This window comes from Balaenoptera acutorostrata, chromosome 8 (assembly GCF_949987535.1).
Source record: "Balaenoptera acutorostrata chromosome 8, mBalAcu1.1, whole genome shotgun sequence".
Taxonomy (NCBI): Eukaryota; Metazoa; Chordata; class Mammalia; order Artiodactyla; family Balaenopteridae; genus Balaenoptera; species Balaenoptera acutorostrata.
Window position 1 is genome coordinate 41,319,808 of NC_080071.1, and position 27,004 is coordinate 41,346,811.

At 37.4% G+C, this 27,004-nt stretch overlaps 1 protein-coding gene across 4 annotated transcripts in view; it reads left to right on the plus strand.

The window, feature by feature from the left end:
- Positions 1-303: 303 nt before the first annotated feature.
- The window catches only part of UBE2E3 (ubiquitin conjugating enzyme E2 E3), a 91,366-nt gene continuing 64,665 nt past the window's right edge, over positions 304-27,004 (plus strand). The window contains exons 1-3 of one of the 4 annotated variants that reach the window (XM_057551811.1): positions 304-717; positions 1,759-1,977; positions 3,748-3,798. In XM_057551811.1, the coding sequence (XP_057407794.1) occupies positions 1,784-1,977; positions 3,748-3,798 (245 nt within the window). In that variant the 5' untranslated portion in view covers positions 304-717; positions 1,759-1,783. Of the gene's footprint in view, positions 718-871; positions 1,129-1,150; positions 1,243-1,758; positions 1,978-3,747; positions 3,799-27,004 lie in introns of those variants that run through there. The other 3 variants (XM_057551810.1, XM_007190385.3, XM_028168599.2) reach the window with 3 other exon arrangements.

The following is a 27,004-nucleotide window of genomic DNA, read 5'->3' on the forward strand; positions in this document are numbered from 1 at the left end:
GTCCAATGGGCAGCCTCGCTCCGGAGGCGGGCTCAGGCCGGAAGCCACCCCGTGGCACAGCGGCCCCGCGAGACGGCGCCCGCGCCCCCGCCTTCTCCGGTACCGGCTCCGCGGCCAAGGGCGTCAGGGGCCAGCCCGCCGGGTCCCCGCCGCGCTCTTTGTCCTGGCCGCGCGCGGGCGGACGCGTGCGCCCCCCGGGTGAAGGGAGGCGCGGAGAGAGCGCGCGGGAGCGCGCGAGAACAGCTCGCGCCCGCCGGGCGCCGGCGGCGCGCGCCCCTCCGCCAGGCAAGCAGCGAGCGAGCACGCGCGCCGCCGCCGCGCCCTCCCCTCCCCCCGCGCTCGCCTCGGAACTTGCTGACTGCGCGGCCGGGAGGAGCCGAGCCGGGCGGCGGCGGCTGGAGGCCACAGTGCGCGGGGGTCTCCCGCGTCCCCTACGCCTCGCCGGGAGCTCGCGCCCTCGCCCAGCCGAGCTCCCACCCCCCCCCCTTTTTTCCGAAGGCGCTGGGCGGCGCCACCCTCCGGCCGGAGCCCGGCACTGCACAACCCCCTCCGACTTTCAATGTTCCACACTCCCCGGCCAGAGCCTCCTCGGCTTCTTTTTTTCCCTCCCCCCCCTTTCCCCCCCCCAGCTGCCTCCATTTCCTTAAGGAAGGGTTTTTTTCTCTCTCCCTCCCCCACATCGTAGCGGCGCGCGAGCGGGCCGGGCGGGCGGCCGAGGTAAGGCGGCGGGGCCGGGAGGCCGCGTGGGGGGCGGCCGGGGCGGCGGCGGCGGTGGGGGAGGGGGCGGGGGCGGGCAGCTTTGTTCGCGCCGGGAGCCCGCGCCGCCGGTGTCCGCGAGCCGCGGCGGGGCCGGCCGGGCTGCTCGCATCACTTGGCGCCCGGCGCGGTGAGCGCTGCCCGCGGCCCCCGCGCGGCCCTCCCCACAAAGGGCCGCGGAGCTGCGTGGCCGCCGTCGCCGGCCGCGGCTCGCCTCGGCGGGCGCGGAAATTTGTTGCACTTCTTGGGGCTTTGTTTGTTTGTTTGTTTTTCCTCTGAATTTTTTTTTTTTTCGTTATTTTGGACAAAATGTCGGTCCGTGATGTAAAAATTGAGCGAGGAACCTTGATGGCAAGGGGAGCTTTGCAGAAGGTGCAGTTTGAATTCTGCTTTTCCCAGGGTGGCAGCTCGGTCTTGGCCGGATGAATCTTCTCTGCTGGCCGTGAAAACGGCCAGAGCAGCTTGTTAGTTGATTTTTTAAAATTCGTAAGTGTTGTATTTAAAGGCTTACGGGCTCAGAGGAGGAATCGCCACCTTAAATAAGCATATGGGCTATTAATAGGGTATGTTTTCCTCTCGGAAAGGGAATTTGGTAGCTTTGACCAATGTCAGTGTGTAAATATTTAGACGTTATTAGTGACTTTTTAACATTTTTCAGCGAGATCTGTTATTTACAGTGTGTCATATGTTATTAATGCTCGTTGCCTAAGTTCCCTGGCAAATCTGTTTCATGCCTTCTGAGAAAGTAGACAATTGATAGATTGTCCAAGGGATGGAAAAAAATGTGAGTGGGTTTTCTAACTTGAGTTCGGTAAAGCCCTGAACGCTGCCGTTGTGAGACACATCACCTCCCCTGTAACCTTCCTGTACGATGAGATGTGTGAACACTTTTGAAGCGTTTTCATTAAAATATGATTTTAGGTGAAGATTAAGAGAAGAAAATGCTGTTGGCTTATTTCTTAGACTTACATTTCCTTTCTTTCCCCCTTTTCTCTTTAAAAGTTTTCCAAGAAATAACTTCACCAAGATGTCCAGTGATCGGCAAAGGTCCGATGATGAGAGCCCCAGCACCAGCAGTGGTAGTTCAGATGCGGACCAGCGAGACCCAGCCGCTCCAGAGCCTGAAGAACAAGAAGAAAGAAAACCTTCTGCCACCCAGCAGAAGAAAAACACCAAACTCTCTAGCAAAACCACTGCTAAGTTATCCACTAGTGCTAAAAGGTAATGTGTAAAAAAAGGATTAAGCACGTTGTCAGGTTGTCTTCCAAATGGCTGGACGCTTTTGTTGGTTTTATATCAGTAGCAATAGTTCGAAAACATTTCCTTTGCGCTCAGTTTTATTTGGACTTGAATGAGTTGTCATTCTTTAGGTGGCATATAATCCTCCTCCCTAAAATTAGACTTTTAAGCAAACTCGTTCTGTACTTTGGTAACTTCAGTGAGAGTGTCCTTGAGCAGAGACTGGACTGACATCTGACAGATTGTTTAAGGAGTTGGCAAGGAAAATTTGGTGAACCCAAATTAGCTGATACATTGAGGATGTTTCCTTTTTATGAGTCATATTCGGCTTCCTTGAAATTGACACTTAGATCCGCAGTGTCTCTCTTCATGAAACTTAATGATCAGAAATGGTCATGTTTGCTAGAAAATTTGTAAATTCAAGGCCTTGGCTATATTTGAAAGCAGATTTTAAAATTGTGCTCCAAATCTGCTTTCAGTTTTACAAACGACTTTAAGTCATGCATCCCAGGTATTACTTTCTGTAATTAGGCTATGGTTATATAGCTCTGTGTCCTTGTGAGGGCAAATAAAACTGAAAAGTAGCCATTTACATTTTAGGTGGCACTTGGTGAGTGACAACTTTGTCATTTTTCCTCTTCACTCTAAAACTTGTGGATATGCTTGTCACATTAATACTCAACAGCAGGAGAAACATATTTTGTTGGATATAAGTGAAAGATCATTTGTTTCTTGTTGATTTATGTTATCTGTAATGGTGAAAAAAAGACAGTGGGACTCCATCAGTGGTAGTAGTAGTGGAATACCCATGATTTCTAGTAATTATACATCAAATGCTTCTATAGCATTAACCAATATTGACATTTTATTGATTTTTGTTGATCACAACCAAAAGAAAAAGAAAATATAAAAGCTGATCAAATGTTGGCATTCTGTAGTGATATTCTATGGATTTTCACCTCTATTACATCAATAATCAAGTATTAATAACGAGAATATTTATGAAATAACAGCAGTCCTTGAGATAATTTAAAATTCTCAATTTGTTGTAATCTTGTTGATGAACATACTAGACACATCTTAAGTTTTGAAAGCATTTTAAATTTGAATAAAATAAGGACTGCATTTTTTCCTCTTACCTCAAGGCTATCATTATCTCTTCTCCCAAATTTATTAAATTTAAGTGCTGTACTTAAGGTCAGGGAAGACAGATTCAGTTAAATAAGAATGCCAGAATCCTTTGGAAGTTTTTCACTGGTAAAAATATTTGTAAATTTCAAACTCTTTTTTTTTAAAGATAAAATATTGTCAGAATTATTAATGTGCACTTGCAGTAGCCTGTTAACTCTTACCTTGGTAAAAGTGACTTGAAGTCATTGTCAAATATTCTAGTGCTTTCCCTCCTCCCTTCTTGTCTCATTTGCATATAAGCTTGAAAAGAGAATTTCTTTGGTAAAAAGTGTTTTAAAATACATTTTATACCCTTTACTGAGTACTAGCGGAGGGCTAGTTCTCAAATCAGGTGTAAATGTCTTACTTATTTATAGTAGCAAGTGAGAAAAAAAGCTGCAAAGTTTCTGTTAAGGGATTTGGGTTATGCCTCTGAGAACAAAGAGGAAGCAGCCATGTTAGCGTTACTGAAGGCGAAGCCAGCCTTGCATTTAACTGCGTGGTGGTAGAGGGCAGTGTAATTCCCCGGTTATTCTGTAGACTCTCTCAGATCCTTTTTGTCTCTTCTCATTTCACTAACAGAATTCAGAAGGAGCTAGCTGAAATAACCCTTGATCCTCCTCCTAACTGCAGGTAAGAGACAAATCTTGTTTTAATTTCAAATTGTGGAAAAATATCAAGAGATTCATGTATTGTCCTTGAATATGTGTGCTGCAGAAGAGGCTACATTTGCTTCTTTTCAGCTTTGCAAGTGGATTAAACAAAAATTGTCTTGGGTGAATTAAATAAATTTGGGAGGAATAAAACCTTTTTAGCGTGTATCATACACTTTGGACTTATGAATATATTGATTTTGTGCTTCTTGCTGGGATTAGTATGAATAGTGCTGATTTTTGTTCTGCTGTAATAGTTCTATACTGTGTTTATTCAGAAGTGTATTGCAGAAACTTCTAAAATTTTGCTAAGCTTTAAAGTTACTGCTTGTGTGCAATCTGAACTGACCTTCCAAATTTAGAAATTGCTGAATGTGGTGTTACAAAATGTAAATGCAGTAAACAAGAGTATAGTTGTTTCTGTTTGATTTATTCAGTAACTTGCCTTAAGGACAAATTTTACATGCTAAGCTAATGGTTTTAGTTGCTGCTTTCTAGAGAATGCATTGCTGGAATTATTTACATTTTAATTAAATGGCCTAATTACTTGGGAAAATTCTTAGTAATTTTAGTACTTGAAATACATGTATAAAAAGCAGTGAATGAGTTGGAATTTGTGGAAAGAAGTCATTTCAGTGAAACTCATGTAGAATAATTTAAGATTGTTGGTTGGTATAGGTGTATTAAAAGTAACTGGTTGATAATTTTTTCCCTGAAAAATTTTTTTAAATTCCTCTTACTTAGTGCTCAGTGTTTCAGCAGTGACTTTATGGCTTCCAAAATTCATCAAACTTAGAAAACCAGTCTTTAGATAATTTGCATGGAGATACCTGCTCAAGAACAAGAGTGGCTGCTAGAAATAAGGCAGTGTTGTGGTTTGGTATGAAAATGTTTTCTTGTCTTACCTATATTTTTGCTACAAGTTGTGTTCACTTGTGATGATCAGACCTATTTCTGAAGTCTACTTGAGATATAATAGGATATAATCCAACTGCTTCTTATCATGTGTGTTAACTGGGTCCTCCAGTAAGGTGATCTGATCCTTTTTTTTTTTTTTTTTTTTTTTTTTTTTTTTTTTTTAACATTTATTTATTTATTTATTTATTTTTATTATTTTTGTCTGTATTGGGTCTTCGGTTCGTGCGAGGGCTTTCTCCAGTTGCGGCAAGCGGGGGCCACTCTTCATCGCGGTGCGGGGACCGCTCTTCATCGCGGTGCGCGGGCCTTTCTCTATCGCGGCCCCTCCCGTTACGGGGCACAGGCTCCAGACGCGCAGGCTCAGCAATTGTGGCTCACGGGCCCAGCTGCTCCGTGGCATGTGGGATCTTCCCAGACCAGGGCTCGAACCCGTGTCCCCTGCATCAGCAGGCAGATTCTCAACCACTGCGCCACCAGGGAAGCCCTGATCTGATCCTTATTTGCTCATACTTGTAATCAGACATTTCAGTTCAAAAAGGAAACATGAATGTAGACTAATTTTAAACATAGTGGTATGTCAGATCTCAAAGTAACGCTTACGAGCTGCACTGTCCAGTAACGTAGCCACTAACCACTTGTGGTTATTGACCATTTCACTTGTAGTCCAAAAATGAGATGTTCTGTAAGTGTAGAATACACATCAGATTTTGAAAACTTAGTATGAAGAAAAGAATTCTTGTAAAATATCTTAACTGATTTTCTGAAAAATATTTATTGCATGTTGAAATATTAATGTTTTTGATATGTTGGGTTACATAAAATGTTTTAAAATTAATTTCTTTTTTTTACCATTTTAATACGGTTATTAGACAATTTAAAATTACGTATGTGGCTCGCATTATATTTCTGTTGAACGGCACTGCTTTAGAGAATAAATAAATAAAAGTATTTCCTTTCAGGCTTCTAAATGGTGTGTCAAATCTGTAGCCATTTAGGGAGGTCAAGTTAAATTTGCTCTCTGGAAGAATCACTTAACTTGCAGAGTGTATTCTGGTATTTCTCATTGTAAAAGACATAAAGATCTATCAGTTCAAAGGTCTTAAATGTTTTAAAATTGCACGTAAGGTCAAATATTTTTTAAAGGTTTTTGTTGATTTTCTGCAAATGGCACAAACTAGCGTTCTTGTGTAAATCTAGCGAACCCAGTAGACATGTGTGAGATGCCCTCAGAGCAGTAGCTTAGTGTTGCAGTTGCTGAAGAAATGTGCTCTACATGTTTAGCCCAGGAATGTTTCCACAAGGTCACTGACGATTATTTTAGAGGAAGTAGAGTCTTTCTTGGAGATAGAAAGTTTAACTTGTTATTATTTTTCTCTTTATCTACCAGATTTCCTTTCAGTCCATGAAATAATGCTTCACATTTAGTGATTAGGCTAGTGAAATAGTGAACCTTTGGGCTTGCTCGTGTGCAGTAACTTGGACTACATCATCTGTGCTTTCCCTCGTCACAACTTGTGATCACTGTCAACTATTGCAAATGACATCTTTCAGTTCTCTGCTTCTTGTTACGTATGAGTTTCTTTGTGACTGTGTGAGTGATTAAAGAAAAAAAACAGAAAATATGAGTTTTAGTAGGAGACTGGAGAAGTTTTTTTTATTAGTTTGGGGACAGCCTTCCTTCATATGCTGGACAAGTAAAATACCCACATAGTTTTGTGTGTTTTTCTATAAGTCTTCAGATTCTTTTGGGTGGAAGAACATCTAGTCCTTGTTCTTGAGCAGGAATTTGGAATAGTGAGTGTTTAGTGGAAGCATTTTAGGATTTTGACAGCTAATTTAAAATTTGTATTGTGTTTTTACCTTTGTGTCATACTTGTGGTGTTCTTGTATTCACAAGTGCGTTGGTGAGAATTTTAGCTTTATGATGATCGTACAGTTTAAATTTGTTAATTTTTGTCTTAATTAAAAATGGGACTCTATATTAATAAATTCTAGAGTATGTGAATTCATATTGCCTGAAATCTATGAAACCTAATTCTTTTGACTTTAATGTGTAATCAGAATTCCATTATGGTTTTGAATATGATTTTTATTAGCTTATCAAAGTACGTGACACATTTAATTCTTCCTCAGGGAAGAAATGTAAAGTATGTCTGTGTACATTCAGGAAAAAGTTGAATGGAATACAAGAAAACTCAACAAAACCAAAATTACTCAGACTTGATTAAGATTTTTCTTAAATTCCTTCCTATGTTTAATTAATAAAATATTCTTTAGTTATTATACAGCTGTGTCAAATATGTATACACCCAGGGTGATCATAGGATAGACTTAATTACTGAATTGAGTGTGTGGCTTTAAACATGTTTGAAAACATTTTGATAGTATTGATATTTCTTTTCCCAATAGTATAAAAGTTTGATAAAATGTTATCTCCAGTGATTTGATGGCATTTCAATTTTTAGGTATTGGAGTGCTTTAGGCCAAAGCATTCTAAACATAGGGATATAACATTTAGTGCCTTCAATTCATACTCTTTACTGTATTCCAGATTAGAGTATAAACAGCTGATACACCAGTGAGAATGAAGGGAAGTTGTATGTGCTATTAAGACATTTACGTTCCATCCAAAGAGTGTCGTTGTCCTCTCAGGACTTGACAGGTGGCAGAAGTTTAGAAAGGTGCTGGATTTTGAACTTAGCCTCTAATTCTCTCTGTATCTGAGAAAGTAGAAAAATACGCTCCAAAAATATTCTTTAACATGTTCAGATTGAATCTGTGTTAAAGTAGGTATTCAGGGACATTTGTAAATAGTTTTTGAATGTGGGAAAGACCTTATTGGGAGGGGGGTGTGACGGTATCAAGTTACAGTATTAATATGCGAAACCTGAAAGTAGGTACTAATGCTTGCAAATTTTGCTCATTTCCTTCTTTCTAAAAAAAAAAATTAATAAGAGAAGCAGTTAAGTTCTAAACCAGAAGTTGGCAAGCCCTGATTTATTTGTAAGCCTAATTGTCTAACCGGATGAGCTCTGTCTCCTTTGGAGGGTTACCACCACTTTGCACCATTTCTAGGGAAGATAGAACTTCGCTGCTCAAAGGGTGGTCTTCAGACCAGCATCATCTGCATCACAGGTGAGATTTTTAGAAATGTAGAATCTTGCCTCCCCCACTGCAGAAGTACTGAATCAGGATCTGAATTTCAAGTAGATTTCCAGGTGAATTGTATGTATATTAAGGTTTGAAAAGCAGTGGTACTGGAACTGGACTGACTGGGTTCAAATCCCTGCTCTGGCACTTACTAGCTATGTTAACTTAGATAAGGTATGGAATATTTCTGTCTTTCAGTTTCTTATCTGTATGATGAAGATTAAAATGATATCCCTCTTTATAAGTTTGTTGTGAGGATTAGATGAATTAATATGTTTAAAATTTTTTTAACAATGTAAACTTGGTCAATAAAGTGGCCGTAGCATGGTTAAAGAGCTAGTTTATAGCAGAATGCCTTCACTCTTGCTGGCGTTTTCTCCAGTGCATCAGCATCTGACTGTAGGAATAATTTCATCCTAATCAGCTCCGCACCTATTTATTGAGACTATGTCAGGCAGCTGTTTTTTTGATGTTAGTAAAAGCAGTTCCTTGGAACTTGAGTAAAAAAGAAAATAAACCTAAGAACATTGGGTAAAGCTGAACAAATAGTATATCCTCTTTAAAGGAATATGCATAAGGTTAATGATACTTCATTCAGTAGAGAATGCTCTGACTGTTCAATAAATTATAATAAAAAATTCTTAAATAATGGTGATAGTTATGTTTTCCCTTTTAAATGTTCCATTGTAGGAATTTGTAGTTTTACTGTATTGAGAATGAGATTATATCAATGTTTTTGTAAAATTTAGATTCTGAATTGATACAGTTTACTCGTTACCTAAACATAGCATTCTTTCCTTCTCTCTGATCTAGGGAGAGATTTTGGAAGCTTTCTCTGATTGGTGTATGAAAGCAGGTCATGATCAAAATAACATGTGATATCTACATAGCTTTGTTGGTTGCTTATACAATACTTGGTTTTAAACCCTCCCACACATATGGATAGATTGCTTTTTCTTTTTTACTTATGCATTTGATTGTTATTAGCCAACAATATTAGCCAGTTTATATTAGCCAGTGTGTGCTATGTGAAGGTACCCTATTTTATAAAACAAAATTGTGTCATTAATCATCTAGTCCTTTTGTTCTCAACTCTTGAAAAAAAATCCTGCAGTTGCCTTTTTATAAAAATTAAATCTCAGTTGGATGCTTGATTTGTAAAACAGATAAGTATAGAACTACTCTGACTGAAGGTGTTTTCCATCTCACTCTACTGTGGTCATCTACCAAGAGATAGTTCTTATTTTATTATTAATTAATTACATTTTGGCATCAGCATAGACCTCAAAAATCCTGAGGATTTTTCTTGGTACTTGGACATTTCTGATAATTTTAAATGTTTTATTTTTCAATAAGCTAATAATTGGTTCAGCACAGCTGTAATATCAATACGTGAATCCGGTATGTTAATACTATATACTATAATTATTTACTTGTTTGTCTACCTTCTGCAAGAGTTAATGTTCCTTTGAAAGGAGGATTGTCTTGAACATTTTTCTGTCTTGCTTCACACAGTGCTTTTCATGTGAAGATTTATTAAGTTAATAAATAAGTTGAAGTCTGTCAGATTGACAGGAATAGAAATTCCAGGCAAAACAATGAGTTTGGATTGGAGAAAATCTATTAAATATCCCATATATTCTTTACTTTTTCATAATTGTAATTTTTAATATGATTATTCAGAGGTATTTGGTTACCATTTTTATTATAAAAGGAAATTGATTCACAGTAAAGCTAATTATTTCCCTCATATATGCCAGTGTAGCAGAAGGACTCAGTTCTGTTGTGACTAAAAATTTTTTCCAAAAGAATGATGTGATTGAAAATAATATTCTTCCCCATCTAAAGGTCACATTTTTATTAGGGATCTATTAAGTTCAGTGCAGATAATGTAATTAGAAAGTGTGTGAAAACTGTGCATTTAAAAAGTTGCGTGGTTACTTTGCCGCTACATGCAGGACTCTCAAATTGTTTTGTTGTTCCTTTCTATACATAACCAACTGGTACCTTATTCTCTCCTTGAATAAGTTGCTGTAACAGCAGATGGATATGTTTAGTTATAAGAAAGTCAACAAGTCATTGTTCCTTAGAGTGCCGGGCGCTCCGATTGATAACGGAGAACTTGATCTGCCATTCTGGTCTTTCCTACAAAATTAAGATTAAAAACATAGAATAAAACCACCTGTAGATCTAGAGAAATAGAAAATGGTTTTTTCCCTTCCCATACTGCTTTTAACAGGGAAATATATTTGGCATTTTAGAATCTAGAAGAATAAACATCTTTAAACTTTTAATATTTCTCTTGCCTCAGTTCTCAGCTGGGGGCAGTTTTTGCCTTCTTATTCCCTCACCCCACCCTGGCCTAGGGGGCAATTGGCAATGCCTAGAGACTTTTCACAACTGGGGGAAGAGGGGCTGCTACTGATAATTTAGTGAGTAGAGGTTAGGGACGCTGCTAAATACCTTGTAATGCCTAGGTCAACTCCCTCCAGCAAAGATTTATCTGGGCTATAAAATGTCAGTAGTGCTGAGGTTGAGAAATCCTCCTGTAGATGTTTATTCCAGTACCTTGCCTCTTTAATTTTTACATGGTTTGCTTTTTACCATTTTCCTATCTTACTAGTGATGCCTACTGAATACATTCTCCTATACCTTCCTCAGAGTTGGTGTCCCCATCTCCCACTACTCTTGTGCTGTAGTTTATCTTATGTTATCTGATACATGTCTGTTTTTTTATGTGAACCTACAGGAATGGCTACCTTGAGTACCTGCTAAATTATGGTCTATTGAGGCCAGAAATGCTTACAGCAGTATTTTTAATTAACTAGTCTCCTTCTAGTTAATTATACCCTCTCATGATTTAGCTTTAGGCTGGTTGTATCTGTGTGCTACTGGGAATATTGAAGTATCATCAAGTAGAAATACCATTGGAAAGTCATCAAAATTCAATTGGATTCAGTACATTGATTGAACTACAAACAGGTTAGAAAGCCATGCTCTTCATTTGACTTTTATTTTTATCATTAAGACAATACAGAGATTATTTACTTCTATTATTGTTACAAGTCCACAGTCCTTTATTTCAAACTCTTGGGGCCAGTAATGTTTCAGAATTTGGAAATTTTAAGATTTTAGAAAGGGAATATGATATGTTTGTTGTGTTTTATGTAACACCGCCAGTGGGATCTGGAGAAGCACTCCATAATCAAACACATTCATATTTCTACAGTCAAATTGTATGCATGTTCATATTAAGGGGATAAATAGACACTACAGATAGTTTTTGGTTAGTTCATGTTTGGTGTTGCTGCCAAATTATTTTTCTCCAAACTTACTTTTTTTTTAATCTTTGATTTTTAGAGCTTTTGGGATATTCCAGAATTGCGGGTAAGCAATTGTGGCTCTATAATACTTCTGTTACAATGACAAGTGACTTCAGCTATTTTACTCATGGTGAAAGGGTGTTTAAAGTCTTGTTCAGCTTTTCTTTCTTTTACCTGTTTCCTGATAGCTGTTTTTAGTTTCTCAGTTGTTATTTTTGTACTGTTGCTTTTTTTTTTTTTTTTTGTATAATTTGTGTGCTTAACTAGAAAAAAGTTTAGACTCTTGATTTTAGAATTTTTTCTCCTTAAGGTGAAACTATAAGTATCAGTTTCTTTTTTAAGTTATTCTGTGTACATTCGATTACTTTTCTGCTTTGCTAACAGAATTCTCTTTTAACCATTCTATTCATCCTGGATATACAAAATTACACAGAAAGGAAGATATCCTTTAATACCTAAGCTCAGGACTTGCCATTTTTATGTATGCATTTTGTCTAGCATTTGAGTGCAGTTAGGCTGTAAAAGGAGACGTTGAATTTTGCTAAGCTGTGTTGCGTTAACAAACAAACCTAGAAAGCTTATAACATGAACGTGTAAACATTTGTCTCACTTGTATGAAGTCCTCTGTGGGTCCAGACTCTCCTGGTTAGCTCTTCCACGTGTCGGCTCAGATCTGTGCAGCTTACATCTTGTAGCCCTGCCATTTGGAACATGTGTCCAGGCAAGATAGCTAGAGGGTCATGTGCTGTCTAACTGTTAAGTGCTTTGGTCTGGAAGTTAAGACATGAATTAATCACATGGCCTCGACCAACTGCAAGGTGGCTGGAAAATGTCGGGGAGCATATGGATATTCAGTGAGAAATCGATTTCCCTCCCTATATACAAAGGATATATACTTCATGAATAGGTGAGCACCCAGCCTGAGACTACTGGATTCCATAGTATAGTGCCTATTAATATGCTATTTTATTTAATTCCCAAAACAATCCTTTGAAGTATCATTCTTGTTAAGATTTCAAAAGCTAATCTGAGAGTTGTCACACATGTAGTGCATATATATAACAGCTCCAGGGCAAAAATGTAGGCTTACTTTTTTTTTTTTTAATACATTTATTTATTTATTATTTTTGGCTGTGTTGGGTCTTCATTGCTACTCGCAGGCTTTCTCTAGTTGAGGGGAGCGGGGGCTATTCTTCATTGCGGTGCGCGGGCTTCTCGTTGCAGAACACGGGCTCTAGAGTGTGCAGGCTTCAGTAGATGCGGCGCGTGGGCTCAGTAGTTGTGGCTCATGGGCTCTAGAGCACCGGCTCTATAGTTGTGGCGCACGGGTTTAGTTGCTCCGCAACAAGTGGGATGTGGGATCCGCGGCATGTGGGATCTTCCCGGACCAGGACTTGAACGCGTGTCCCCTGCATTGGCAGGCAGATTCTTAACCACTGCGCCACCAGGGAAGCCCTTTAGGCTTACTTTTTACGTGAAGGTAAGCACTTTTGCTTTTGTACACTGCTGCTTGAGAAATCTGGTAAAAGCATTCAGAGTTGTTTAAGGGTTTGTAGGTGCATGCTTAGTATAAGTACATTCCATTTGTTTGCTTATAGTCTCTTGAAGGATCCAAAATACTGTATGGTTTTAGAACCTGGCAAGTGAGGTCCAGATGGTGAGTTGGAGAAAGAAGAGTTGCCTTCTTTGGCTTGGGGGTGCTAGGCTCGCCTTGGGTTTTTTTTTTTCTTCTTCTTCTATCATTCAGAAGCATTTTCTTTTCAAGGAGCATTCCCCAAGTTGCCAGCTTTCTTGCTTATTCTCTTGCCTTGTAAGGAAGAAGGTCAGGGATTGAATATGATCGCAATGGAAAAGGCAAATCTTTGTTCTCTGGCTTGTAGTTCCTTGTGTAAGGCTTTTCTTTGGGCAAAGCAGTGAGACTTTAAATCTGCCTCTACTTTTTTGTCTGGGGTATTGTGAAGTGGTCTATGTTTATGAATTGCTTTGAAGTTGGAAAAAAAATCTATGGATAAGAATTACTAGTTTTATGGAGAAAAGTCCTAATCACATAGGATTTTAGGAGTATTTTAATGCTGATTTCTCAGCAACATGTGCTCTTGTTATTTTTTAATACTGGTATTAGATCTGACTTTTTATAGAAATTTGGCTTTATATTAGATCCCTCTTAATTTTGTCTTGTTTTCTATAGTTTCATAGTTTATTTAAGCACTATTTTTCCTAAACTTGTGAATTTATACAAAAATATTTCCAGATAATAGTATGGAGATTTGCTTTTTTCCTAGGAGTTTCTCTGGAAGAGGAACTGTTCTGCTTAGAAAACAGACCTAATGTTTTCAGTGTGACCTGCTAGGTTGATATAGTTCATTTTAGATTGATAAAACTAAATGAGTTTTGTGAATCATATCTGTGTCTTGCATCTTGTCTAAATGCTGTATAAAAATTAAATTCTAAAACTTTCAGCTTTTTCTTTCTGTTGACATTTCATCAGTTTTATAAGGGTATAAAAGGAAATAGCGTAAGCTTGTTTTTAGCACCTGTTTTGGATGTGATGGTCAGTAAGATGTGATTAACCTTAAGTAATAGCAAGAGGGTCAAATTTCTAGAGTTATTAAATTTTAAAAATCCCAGCCTCCTGTTTGGTCCTTGTTGTAAATAATAATTGTTTTAATTTTATGGTTATTTGCAACAGATAAAACTTTGAAAGGAGTTGCAATATTGCCTTGTTCATTCATTGTGCAAGGTTTAATCTGTCTGTTTTGGAGGGATTTGGACCAGTTTTGCCATTCTGAAGTTTCTTTGCTGCTTCACTGTCCCAGAGTAAATATACTTTGTCATTCTGTTTAACTTCTAGCTTGTCTGGGGAAAAATAAAGACACCTCTAGTCTGAAATTGCTTTTGGGAGTATAGCTCCACATGTTTTGGTCTGAGTGAAAGGCCTAGGGAAACATGAATTTTGTTACCTTTTTATTTTATTTTCCTTTACTTATAAATCATCATGATGATTCTCCCTTTATATCCATGGGACTCGCTTTTTATAAACACCATTCATTCCCTTTCTGAGGGTGGTTATTTGTAGTTTGTTTTGCCATTTACAATCTTATAGGTCCTTTACAAATGGATCATTTTTTTACATTAAATTTTAGTAGGTCAAGAATCCATTTATTTAGGGTCCCCAAGAGAATCGATCTCAGAAGATTGTGGCTACACATTTTTTATGGCTTCCTACTGCTTTCTGTAGTCTTCTCAATTTAAACAGTAACAACATCAAAATATAGAGGGCATCATAAAGCCTTGGCTTTATGGTTTTATTTTTGTTTCACACTTGTTTCTAAGGGTATTGGTAATATTTGTTGGACTTGTAAATACTTGTAGTAAATCTACCTGCTATCACAAAGAGGGGAAATCTGGCATTTGAAGGGTTTAAACACAAACTTAGATGCACACGACCCGTGTGGAATTCAGCGACGGTTTTAACTAGTGCACCTTTAGATTTTCTTTATTTTATTTACACCAGTGTCTGTTTAAAATTTGTAAAGACATTTCTGTTATATCCTCCCAGATGCTTAATATCCCCATATCCATTAGAGGACTATGCCAAGTATTCATTTTGTTCTTTTATAAGCCGGAAAATAAACATGTTGCAAATGATCGCTTTTCCCTCCTGCTGAGGTTTCTTAATTTTTTAAAATAAACTTATTATGGAACACTTGAAACATATACAGAAGTAAACAGACTAGTGTGATAAATGCCCTTGTAGCCTTCACCCAGTTTCAGTAGTTACCAACCTTTGACCAATTTCGTTTCATCTATAACACCAAACCATTTCACCCTCCCATATTACATTGAAGCAAATCTCAGACATCATTTCATCTGCATTTTTAAAGAACAGCTATTTCAGTGTGCATTTTCAAAAGGTAAGGACTTCTTTTAATTTAACCACAATGTCATTAACACATCTAAAAATATCAAAATTCCTGAATCAGTCATTGTTCAAATTTACAAATGTCTCAGGGATGTCTACCTTCCTTCTTCACAACTAATTTGAATCAGTATCCAAATAAAGTAGAGACACTGTGATTGGTCAATGTTTTTTATGTATCTTCCAATCTATAAGTTCTCTCTTTTTGTTTTTGTCTTTCTCTTTTTTCATTTTTGCAATTTATTTAATGAAATAGGGCTGAGTTTCTAAGTCTGGATTTGCTTATTGCATTCTTAGTCATAGTATAATATCTTTCTTTGTGTTCAGTGTTTCCTGTAAATTTGGGAGTTAGGTCAAGAGGCTTGTTCATATTCAGGATTGATACCCCCCCCCTTTTTTTCTTTTGACAAAACTGCTTTATAGGTTGTAGTGAGCTTTTCTATCAGGAAACACTTAAGATCTGATTGTCTTTTTGTGATGCTGATAGTCATTGGAATACACCTCTTAAGAGAAATTTACCCACATCTTCCATTTGGTTACCAATCTGGTGAGTTACATAGTGAAGGCAGAATAAGTGGTTAATTCTTCCCCTTTGTTTATCAGATTTATTTTTTTCTTCCTTTTCAGAATAATGAGTTGGTTTCCTATTATCCTTTTCAGACTCGTTGTGAACTTGTATTTGTTGTGTTTCATTCCATTGCAGTACTTCAGTATATGCTGCTAAGGTCTGTAGACCTTCTTAATTTTAAATAAACTTCAACTTAAATTGCTTTGCCTTAGGAAACTTTGGATGTATAAAAGTTGAATGGACATATTTGGTGGTAAAATAATGCAAATGCATGTTATTCAACTTAACCAATGCCCTAGGTGTTATTTTTAAAACTGAATACTTACTGAAACTGTTGCTTTAAACGTAACATATTTTCCTGGCCACCTCTTCATTTGTCAAGGGATAATCAATGTCTTAGCATTAGAATAACCAAAATTCCTTTATTAGAACTATATGTCTGTTCTTAAATTCTGAATTAAAATAGATTAAGGTGGAATGTGAAGACCTTTATCAGAATCAAATTATCACAAGAATTAAGTTTAAGAATGAACTTTGTTGTTCATTTTTATCTAAATATGCAAGAAGAATACACAAGAAAAGCGACCTTCTTTGTCTGTTTACAGTGTTTCTTATCAGTGTCCACTTCGGCATTTTGGACTGGGTTGTGCTTTGCCTTAGAAGACGCTGAGCATCCTTGGACTTTGCTGACATAATGCTAGTAGGGCCTCTCCCAGTACTGTGGCCACCAGAAACCAACTCCTCCTCCCATTTCCAGATGTCTAGGGGGGAAGAAGGGTTATCATTTCCAGTTGCAAATTACTGGTCTAGATTCCACATTATAATGATAGCAAATCATAATGCTGTAATAAAAATATTTTTGTATAGCATTGCTTTAGTAATGTATGATTTGTAATAGACTTCTTATGTAAAATCTATCATGACCAAATGTGTATGATTTTACTGCATATGAAATTGTCTTCTATGCAAAAAATAGATATTTTTTTCCTCTAGCATTTTACTTTTTACACCTCCCCCAAACTCTGAAATCCTTCATTAAATTTAAGCTTTTTGTATGACCTTAACGTGTACATATACACACTCTGGCAAATATGTATCTTTGTATATTCCTTTGATCTTTTTATTGTGAGTGAATTTGATTTTATTTACAGGGAAACCTGTGCTCTTAACAGGATTTTTCTGCTAGCCCATTGCCTGAAACTGAACCTTTCCTTTTCATTTATCTCCAGTCTCTTTCCAATTATTAACCTTATCCTGTTTCTGAGAGGTTTTTTTTTTTTAAGCCCATTTAATTGTCACCTTTTCTCTTCTTATCCACTCTCTGGCTGCCCATTTATCTTCTAGTTTACTGAGCCATATATATTGCCACATCTCCACTTTTCTGTCTTGTATTTCTTTCATCTTTTTGTAATCTGGCTTTTCCTCTTCTATTTTATTTGAAAAAGCTATTTGGTAATCTAGCTGTCAGTGTTTTCTTCATATGACTTCTTTTTAATTTCTTTTTTGTTTTAACTGCCTGCCTTCTTATATGTCTTTACTTTCAACTTCTTTTTGACGTCCCTGAAATGTCTCTTCTTTCTCCTAATTACTCTTCTTTAAGTATTTAGTATTTCCTCTTATGTGGGGTATTATTCTTTTTTTTCACTCTTGTATCTTTTATCCCTTCTCATTTCCCCTGGGCACTCATGTCACATTGTGTCACAGCTGCTTTTTGATTATGGAATTCCCTCAGGAATTTTAGTGGGTGTACGTCAAAATGTTCTGCATTTGGTTCTTAACTTACCTTTATTTTAAATTTCTGTTACGTATAAAAGCTATGCTCTGGCAGAAGTGGTCTGTTTCCTACCCCCTGGGCATAACACGGGTTTCTAGGCTCTGCATCTCTGTTTACCTTCTCTCACTGCATAGATTGGCTTTCATCCACCAAACAGTAGTGCTCCTTTAAGGCCCATTTCAAATCCTACATCTTGTGAAGCCTTTCCTGCATATCTCTCTTTTGAGAGACCTACATATTTATTCTCTGCTACTTATCGCCTCTTGTCACATGCTCTTTCTTTCCAACTGAACTGGGCACCAGAACTGGGTGTGGATCTTACGTTTCTTTACATTTTCACCTCTTAGTATAATACTCTTGCACTACATTTTAGGATAATGTTAATGAACTCCTAAGTTGAAAGTAGTTCTGAAGCTAGCCAAATTCTCAGAGGTGAGGCATACCACAGGAACCCTACTTTGACCATACATCCTGGTTTATATCTTTTGTCTTGGTGTAATTGTTAATAGCATTTCCTTTCACTTTCAGAAATATCCCAGTTAGTATGATAAGTTGTGGCGTTACCTTGCCCTAATGCTATACGTGGGCAGTGTTCTGGTTAGGCTTGGTGAATCAAAAGATTCTTGTAATCAAGCATTGTCCAAAGCAGAGATTCTAATTTCATAGTCCAAGGGTGGCCTGAGAATGTGCATTTTGAGAAGCATGTCTTAGGATTCACGTACTAGCTGCACTGTAATCAGTTTTTTGAGAAATAGTGCTCTGAGGTTTAGGGTCCTTGTTGGGATGAGGAGACTTGGGAAGGGACAGGGGAGATAATGAAATACCATTTATTCTCTATGAAGCTAGAGAACAGTTAAGATCGTGTTTCTTACTTGGTTTTTAATGGCTAGCTGTTTCTTAACATAAGCACTCTCTATACTTTGATTGCCTGTGTCCTAATGCAAAAGATTGGTAAAAGTGTGTGGGAGGAGTGTGCGAAACATTAGGGCCGTGTGTATATGTATGTGTGTGTAGCTAATGACTTAATGAGGGCATGAAATTTTAGCGCAAACAGCTGAAAATAGAAGTAAATCAGAACTTAATAAGATGCAACTTTGGAGGAAGATGGCATTAGCTAAAAGCACCAGACATCCCTAAATCTTACTAGATGTTTTTATTTAAAAAAAAAAAAGAAAATTTAAAACAAACTTCAACAGCAGTCTCTTAACGATAATTGACAGAGTATGATTCATTTGAAAACATGAATTAGATTATTTGTAAAATAACTTTTAAAAATTTATGCTTAATACTTTTATTAAATACTTTTCTCTATAGATTTACAGTTAAGATGTTTTAAACTTCCAAGTGGTAGCTCTTTCCCATATTATCTTTTATTCTAGAGCATAGGAAAAGATGACAAACTACCTTAAACATGTTTTGAGGCAAATATGACCTAAGTCCCCAAGCATGATACTAGTACTGCCAAAATGACAATGGTCTAATTTCATTGATGAACAAAGAACATTAAAATTGTAAAAACAAATAGAATACTCTTCAAACAAAGGAAGTTTGTTGCAAGACTGAAGAATGGCAGTTCCCAGTCCTCTGATATATCACAACCGTAGGCTAAAGAAGAAAAGTTATTGAGCATTTCAAGAAATACATAATATGATATAACTAAAAAAAAGAAAAGAAACAGACTCACAGATACAGAGAACAAATTAGTGGTTATCGGGGGGGGAGGGGCAACATAGGGGTAGGGGATTAAGAGGTACAAACTATTATGTATAAAATAAGCTACAAGGATATATTGTACAACACAGGGAATATAGCCAATATTTTATGATAACTATACATGGAGTATAACCTTTAAAAATTATCAGTCACTATTGTACACCTGTAATTTATATAATATTGTATATCAACTGTACTTCAGTTTTTTTTAAAAAAAAGAAACACAATATGAAATAAAAGCATTTGGTACATTTTATCCACTCATAAGTTATGGACATTTTGGTTGTTTCCACCTTTGGGTTGTTGTGAATAGTGCTGCTGTGAACTTGTGTGTACAGGCATTTGTTTGAATACCTGTTTTGAGTTCTTTAGGGTACATTCCTAGGAGTGGAGTTGTGGTCATATACTTGCCAAACTGTTTTTCACAAAGTCTGTGCCACTTGACTGTCTCACCAATAATGTATGAGGGGTCGAATTTCTCCATGTGCTTGCCATACTTATTTTCTGTTGTTTATTTGTTTGTTTGTTCATTATAGCCATTCTGGTGGGTGTGAAGTGGCATCTCATTGTGGTTTGGATTTGCATTTTCCTAATCGCTCCTGATGTTGAGCACCATTTGGTGTATTTTAACTGACTTTCAAATCTTAAACAGTGAAGTAGAAGAGAATTCTTCCTTAAAATAATAAAATATGCTTCTCTTTTAACAAAAAGCCGATATTCTATTTGTTGAAAATACTTGTGAACAGTTCTTTTAAATTTAGGGGTGGGGGGAAACCAAAGGTGCCACCATTATAGTTAGGTAATAACTGTGACTATAAAATTCCCAACGATTGGGAAAGCAGAGACAGATCCCCCCCCCCCTTCCACCCGCAAAACAAACAGACGAGCAAAAACTGTCCTTTTGTACATCCAGGAAGTCCAGCTGACCCAGATAAAGGGCTCTGGAGTTGGACAAATACAAGTTCAAGTCCCAGCTCCACAGATTAGCTGTGAGCTTTTGAGCAAGTTATTTAACTCTTCTCTCAGAAATCCGGATAATAATCCTATTTCATCTGTTTTTTTTAGTGAGTTAGATATTACATACCTTGTATATGTTACATGTAATGGTAAATAGCAGTTATATGGAAAAATAAACAGGCATGTTTATGGAAGAACATTTTGAAGAACTGAGGTATTAGAACCAATAATTGTACAAAAGAATAATTCTAGTCCACAAGTAGCAGTGATGAGTGGGACAGAATAAGAAAATATTATACAGCATGGTAATTGATTTATTTCTCTGGTGAGAGTTAAATTTTTGTGTTCAGCAACCATCTTTTGCATTTTTCATTATCAGCATTTAGCCCAGTTTCTAGCATGTGGAAGATACGTATGTATTTTTTTAAGTTTTGTTGAATACAGGTTCAGATTGACAGAGTATATTAAACAAACACCTTAAAAAATCTGTTAAAGTAACTTTCCAAAACATGGAATTAAGAGTACTTATTAAATCAAGCTGAGGTAAATGAATAGTGATTTTAAAAATTGTTAATCGGCCTTCCCTGGTGGCGCAGAGGTTAAGAATCCACCTGCCAGTGCAGGGGACATGGGTTCGAGCCCTGGTCCGGGAAGATCCCACATGCCGCAGAGCAACTAAGCCCGTGCGCCACAACTACTGAGCCTGTGCTCTAGAGCGCACGTGCCACAACTGCTGAGCCTGTGTGCTGCAGCTGCTGAAGCCTGCGCTCCTAGAGCCCGTGCTCCACAACAAGAGAAGCCACCACAATGAGAAGCCCGTGCACCACAATGAAGAGTAGCTCCCGCTCACCGCAACTAGAGAAAGCCCGTGCGTAGCAACGAAGACCCAACAGAGCCAAAAATAAATAAATTAATTAATTAAAAATAAATAAATAAAAATTGTTACTCACAACTTTTACAATATAATCTCCATATGGATGAAAATCTTAAATATACTGTAAAAAGTCAAATACTTATGTGGAACATTTCAGGAGGTTTGGGGACCACAAATTTCCTTCCAAGCTCTAGTTTTATAAGTGGATTATTACATTTACTGTAAATTAGTATGAAGAAACAAATTAAAATTTGTCACTTATTCAGGAAAGATACTTGGGAGAGAAATAACTTTATACCCTTTAGAAAGTTGAGAGCTTGCATGTTGAAAGTAGAATTAAAAGAGCTTCTTAAATAGCTGGTGAAAAGAAAAATAAAATTATGTTTTGCCTTGACTTTCCCCCTTATGAATGTGTGGGGGAACAAGAAGTGGAATTATAACAAAAGAGAAGATTTGGAGAAGGGGTGGGTTAATGGAGCACCAGATCAGTAGGTTTGTTCAAGCACAATGGAAGGAATAGGCGGAAAAGTAGAGAAAAAATAGAGATTAGCCTAATGAAACTCAAAATTGAAGATAAGGATCCTGACATGGAAGGGCAATAGGAAATCTCTGCAGAGTATTGAAAAGAGGAGTTGGGGTTTAGAGGTGTAACAGATGAGCCTGTAAAGTGAGTTGTAGGGTGGCTAAAGCGACTTAGGTAACTAATTGGCAAATGGATGCTCCTGGGGGAAATGATCTGGATACAGTTCATTGTTCAAATCAATTAATGTATTATTTTCAAATATGAATAAGGAGACTTTATAATTTTACCTTTTTAAATCTCTTGTAAGACAGTGCTATTCTCACTTTTAAATACTCGGTGACTAAAGAAAGTGACGTTTATATATGTCTTTGTGTTTTAATAACGGAAGTTTACAAGGAAGTTGTACTTTTCTAGCTGTTGCACATTGGGGATTCAAGGACTTGAGTATCACAAGCAACAGGCATTAATTACAGTATCACAGAAGCCCAGTTGTCATTAGTAAGAACTACATGTGGCCTTCCACGCCTAGCTGGCAAATAAAATTCTGGGAATTAGGTTGACTTTATGATTGGCCTACTAACCACCTCTTGAAATGGATTTGTTTCAATGGATTTCTGTTTTGATGAAAATGTGTACCAGTTGTTGGCTGCATGACAAAAGCACTAGTACGTTAGTAACAGCATAACGTTCAAGTATATAATCTATATTATATATTAATACGTTTATTCTGTATTTGTAGTGTTCACTGGTGTTAACAAGTCCTAAGAGGTTGTATGAAAAGTACGGAGGTGGGACAGGAAATGTAGATTGTGTACATTGGCAGATGCTTATCTCTTTTTTGTTGTTAAAGACAAACTTAGGAATGATTACAAATGAAGAAAGTCCTCTAAACTCATAGATTTAGACGCTATGACTTAGAACAGTGCTGTCCAATAAAAATATAATGCAAGTCACATACGTAATTTTCAATTTTCTAGTAGCATTATTAAAAAATTTTTTAAATGAAATTAATTTTAAAGTTTTTATTAATGCAGATATCCAAAATTATTATTTCAACATGTAAACAATATATACAGTATCTTTGAAATTTGGTCTGTATTTTACACTTACAACATATTTCATTTCAGACTAGCCACTTTGTAAGTGCTTAATAGCCATAGGTAGCTAGTGGCTACTGTATTGGACAGCATGGATTTGGAATGTTTGCCATGTCTTTCTATCTGTCATGGGTTAACTTGTCTTTTACTCCCTCTTACCACTTTTTATTGTGCATAGATTTTAAGAACTGGGGCACACCCCAGTTTGTAAAAGTAAGATTAATAACCCTTCATGGCTGGAGGGAATTAGATGTGAAAGGTCTAAAAGAAAGCTCAGCACCCAGTGTAGAAATGCAAGCTGCTTTCCAAGGGATTCTGTTTTGAAATATATTTCTCTGCCCATGATTCTTCATTATTGCTGTCTTATGGTAGTATGTGCATCCTTTTTACTTGAGAAAGAATCTTTTTGCGAATGGAGAGTATGTCTTGAACATCACTTTTGTGACAGAAAGTATATTTGGCTTAATTAGGATTCCTAGATGGAGGAGTTTATTTAGTAAGGAGGTTACATTGGACTTAAATGTATTATTATTGGTTTTCTAAGCTGAAATGTCATTTGTTATGAGTTTAATTTTTTATATTAACACCTTTTAAGCAAATGTAAGCTTATGTATTTGTAACTCTTTTACCTTGTTACAGATAATCTTGCCATTAGCAATACTCATGTTTTAGACAGTCTCTAATGAGCAAATATGGTGTTCTCACTATGGGCATTTTTAGAAGTACTGCTTTTATTCAAATTATTTGTGTCTTATTTTCTAGGAACTTAATTCCTGGAGGGATAATATTATCTCAAGATGTAAAGTTGACTTAATCTAGTTACAGTTGGACCTTATTTGATGTAAACTTTAAATAAGATAGTTAGTTCTCTGTTTTTCTGGATTGTGATTTTTATTTACTACCCTAATGCCATAGTCATTTTGCTGTTTTTGAACACTTAATTTGAATATTAAAAACTTCATGAAATAAAATTTGCATATAGTACACGGTAGAACCAGACTGTGTTTTCCAAGGCTTCTAATCTTTTATATTTTTATACCATTTTTTCTTATGTGTTGAATTATGACAAGTGTCACTTAATTGCAGGTATGCATGCCCATTTGATGCAATAGCTATTACTTATTGACTGTGCTAGGTACTTTGCTAGGTAATGTACATGTATTATCTTTTTTCTCAGTTCTCTCAGGGAGATATTATAATCATCTTTTTAGAAATGAGAAGAGTAAATCTTTGAGAGATTATGTAACTAGTCTAAAGACATGCTAATTAATTGTGGAAGCAAGCTTCAAGCTCAAGTCTGTCTGATCCCAAAAGCCATGCTGTTCATCACAATGCCTTAGATATTCTGACGGCATCAGGTGTGAGTGTGTGTGTGTGTGGGCACGTGCCTTAGTGCGCGGCTGTGTGTATTTGTGTGTGTGAGAATGTGTATGTGGGGTGGCGGTGAAGAGATGAGGATAATCATTTTAGCACAGTGCTCCGTGAATACTTGTCAGTTTATGCTTGTGTTGTGTGCACATGCTTAGGGCTTGTTTCTTTTTAAAGAGGACTAGGCATTATAGTCTGCTATACTTGTAAGAAAGTAATATATATTATGTAGTGACGACCAAGGCCGCTGTTGCTTCTTGGCCTTTTGCCAAATGTAGTTTTGAAGGCTAGTATTGATATATTAAATCTTAAGGTATACTATATCTAACAAAGAAAATATTTTGAAAAAAATTTAAATAAAACCCAAGCGTTTATATTTGCATATACTTGCGTACCGGCAGCCTGTAAGCCAAACGTAGCACTGTGTGTTTGTGTGAACTGTTTTAAAAAACTGATTTTGAATTCCTGTATCGAGACTCACTTGGTTGCAGTAGTAGAAAATTCAAACCAAACTGGCTTGAGAAAAGCATTAATTTGTTGGCATTAACTGAATAATGGCACAACTGAATAAGTTGTCTCACATAACTGGGAAGTTCGGGGTAGAGTTGGCCTTAGGCATGTCCTCAACGTCTTGACTTACCTCTCCATCTGCCAGGTCAGTTTCCTTTTAGTTGACTCCAGTATTGGACAAGCTTTGTCGTTGTGGTTATAGGATAACTGCCTAGCACCTCCCAGCTACATCCTTTAGGTTCAGATGTAGTATGAAATAGTGTGAGATTACTAGCCCCAGTATTTGTATCAGAAGTCCAGTTGCATCTCCATAACTCTAATTGGCTTCATCATTGAAATCAATAACAATGGGGTGAGTGGAGCAAGGGTGAAATGTTATGCACTTATGGTTCATGCCTATCCCTGATATTGGGGTAGGTGTATAGGTTATGAGAAGGGCTGCAAATGTGAAGTGGCTTACCACAAGTCAGGTGAGTGGGGCTGAGTAGCAAAACCAATGTGCATTTCTTTTGGGGTGGCAGGTATTCTTCATTTCACCATAGTCCTCACTCTTTCAAGCATGCTGGCTTATTTAAGTAATTTACATTACTTGCTTGGTACTTTAGAGTACTTGGTTTTAATTCCTCTGGTTTATATCTTCCTGTTATCAGAAATTATTGAAGAATTTGTTGTGTTTATATAAAATGTATATTTTTCTCTAGTGCATTTAACAGATCTATTTTTATAGTTTAATCTTTTGGATATCTGTGGCTTATTTTTGAATAGGAAGTTACATTTGTTTGAGTTGTGGAATGGCAAAGATGTTTACAAAGGGTTGGGTTATTTTTTAAATGACTTTACCAAAACAAGTTTCTTTCTTGGTTAAACCTCAGCCAGATGTCCTGAACTGCTTCTGGCAGTTTTTTAGAAGATCCTGTAGCCAAGGTTTTGACATGTATGTATAGTTACAACTAAACCAGGAGCTACTAATCTGAACACCAGTGGATGGGCTGCTGTAGTTGGAAGGAAGAGGTTCCAAGCCTAGCCCTTCTGTAGGAACAGAATCAGAGGCATTTCTAGAGTCCCTGACTCAGAGCAAGCCAGAACTGGATGGGGTAGAGAGGCACAAGTCTGTGGCACTATTTGGGATTTGTGTCAACAGGTTAAAATTAAGAGTGGGATCTAGAATTGAGTACAACTAATGTAGAAAAAACTCTTCCAACAGGATTCTCTTGCACTGGCATTAGATTCAGAGCCTTAGGGTTTGCTCTCAGACATGTCTTTGCATGTTTTAAAGACACACCTCTCCACCCATTGTCTATATTTACTCTCTCTATATTGATTGTGATTTCCGATTCTGTCGACTTCCACTCTTTGCCTTTAATCCTTTTGAGTCTAGGGTGGCCGGATAAAATACAGGACACCTAATTAAATCTGAATTTCAGATACACATGAATAACTTGTTAGTATAAGTATGTCCCAAATACACATGGGATATACTTATACAGTATTTCTTGTTCACATGAAATTCAATTTTAACTGGGTGTCCTGGGTTTTTCTTCAAATAAACTTTTTTTTTTTTTTTTTTTAATGAGGATCTTGAATCAGATGCGTATGTTTGATTGATTGATTGATTGATTGATTTTGGCTGTGTTGGGTCTTCGTTTCTGTGCGAGGGCTTTCTCCAGTTGTGGCAAGCGGGGGCCACTCTTCATCGCGATGCGCGGGCCTCTCTCGTTGCGGAGCACAGGCTCCAGACGCGCAGGCTCAGCAGTTGTGGCTCACGGGCCCAGCCGCTCTGCGGCATGTGGGATCTTCCCAGGCCAGGGCTCGAACCCGTGTCCCCTGCATTAGCAGGCAGATTCTCAACCACTGCGCCACCAGGGAAGCCCCAAATAAACTTTTTATTTTGAGATAATTATAGATCCATATGCAGTTGTGAAAAATAATTCTGAGAGACCACCCTGTATTTTTATTTGCTAAATCTGGCAACCCTCTCTGGGTCTTTTCATCATAAGGCAACCCAACCTCAAAGCAGTTGTGTTTTGCCAATGATAAATATTACTTGGAAACCTTTTGGAGACCCTCTAATACTTCAGACAAGACTGATTTTTGAAAAAATAATGTTTGATGTAAGATACTACTAAAAGTACTTCAACATTTTCAAAATTGCAGAACAAAATTACTTTAAAAGCTATGCAGGATACTGCATTGGAAATGTTAGGAAACAATGAACTAATTTAGCTTGAGACATCTCTGAGCAGGTAATATTTTGAGCCAGGTAGTCTCAGATCTCTTTCATCGCCCAGTCCTTTAAAGTTGTTACAACTCCTTTGACCCAGATTTGGCAAGAGGGTTTATAGTTCTCTCTTTTCTAGCAGTTTGTGGTGATTTCAGAACTGTGGAATTATAATTTGCCTACCACACCTTTGAATAAGATGGGAAACAGAAAAGACGGGACGCTTCCGGTTTTCAGAGTTCTTGCGTCAAATTGAATCAGCTAGCTTGTTTCA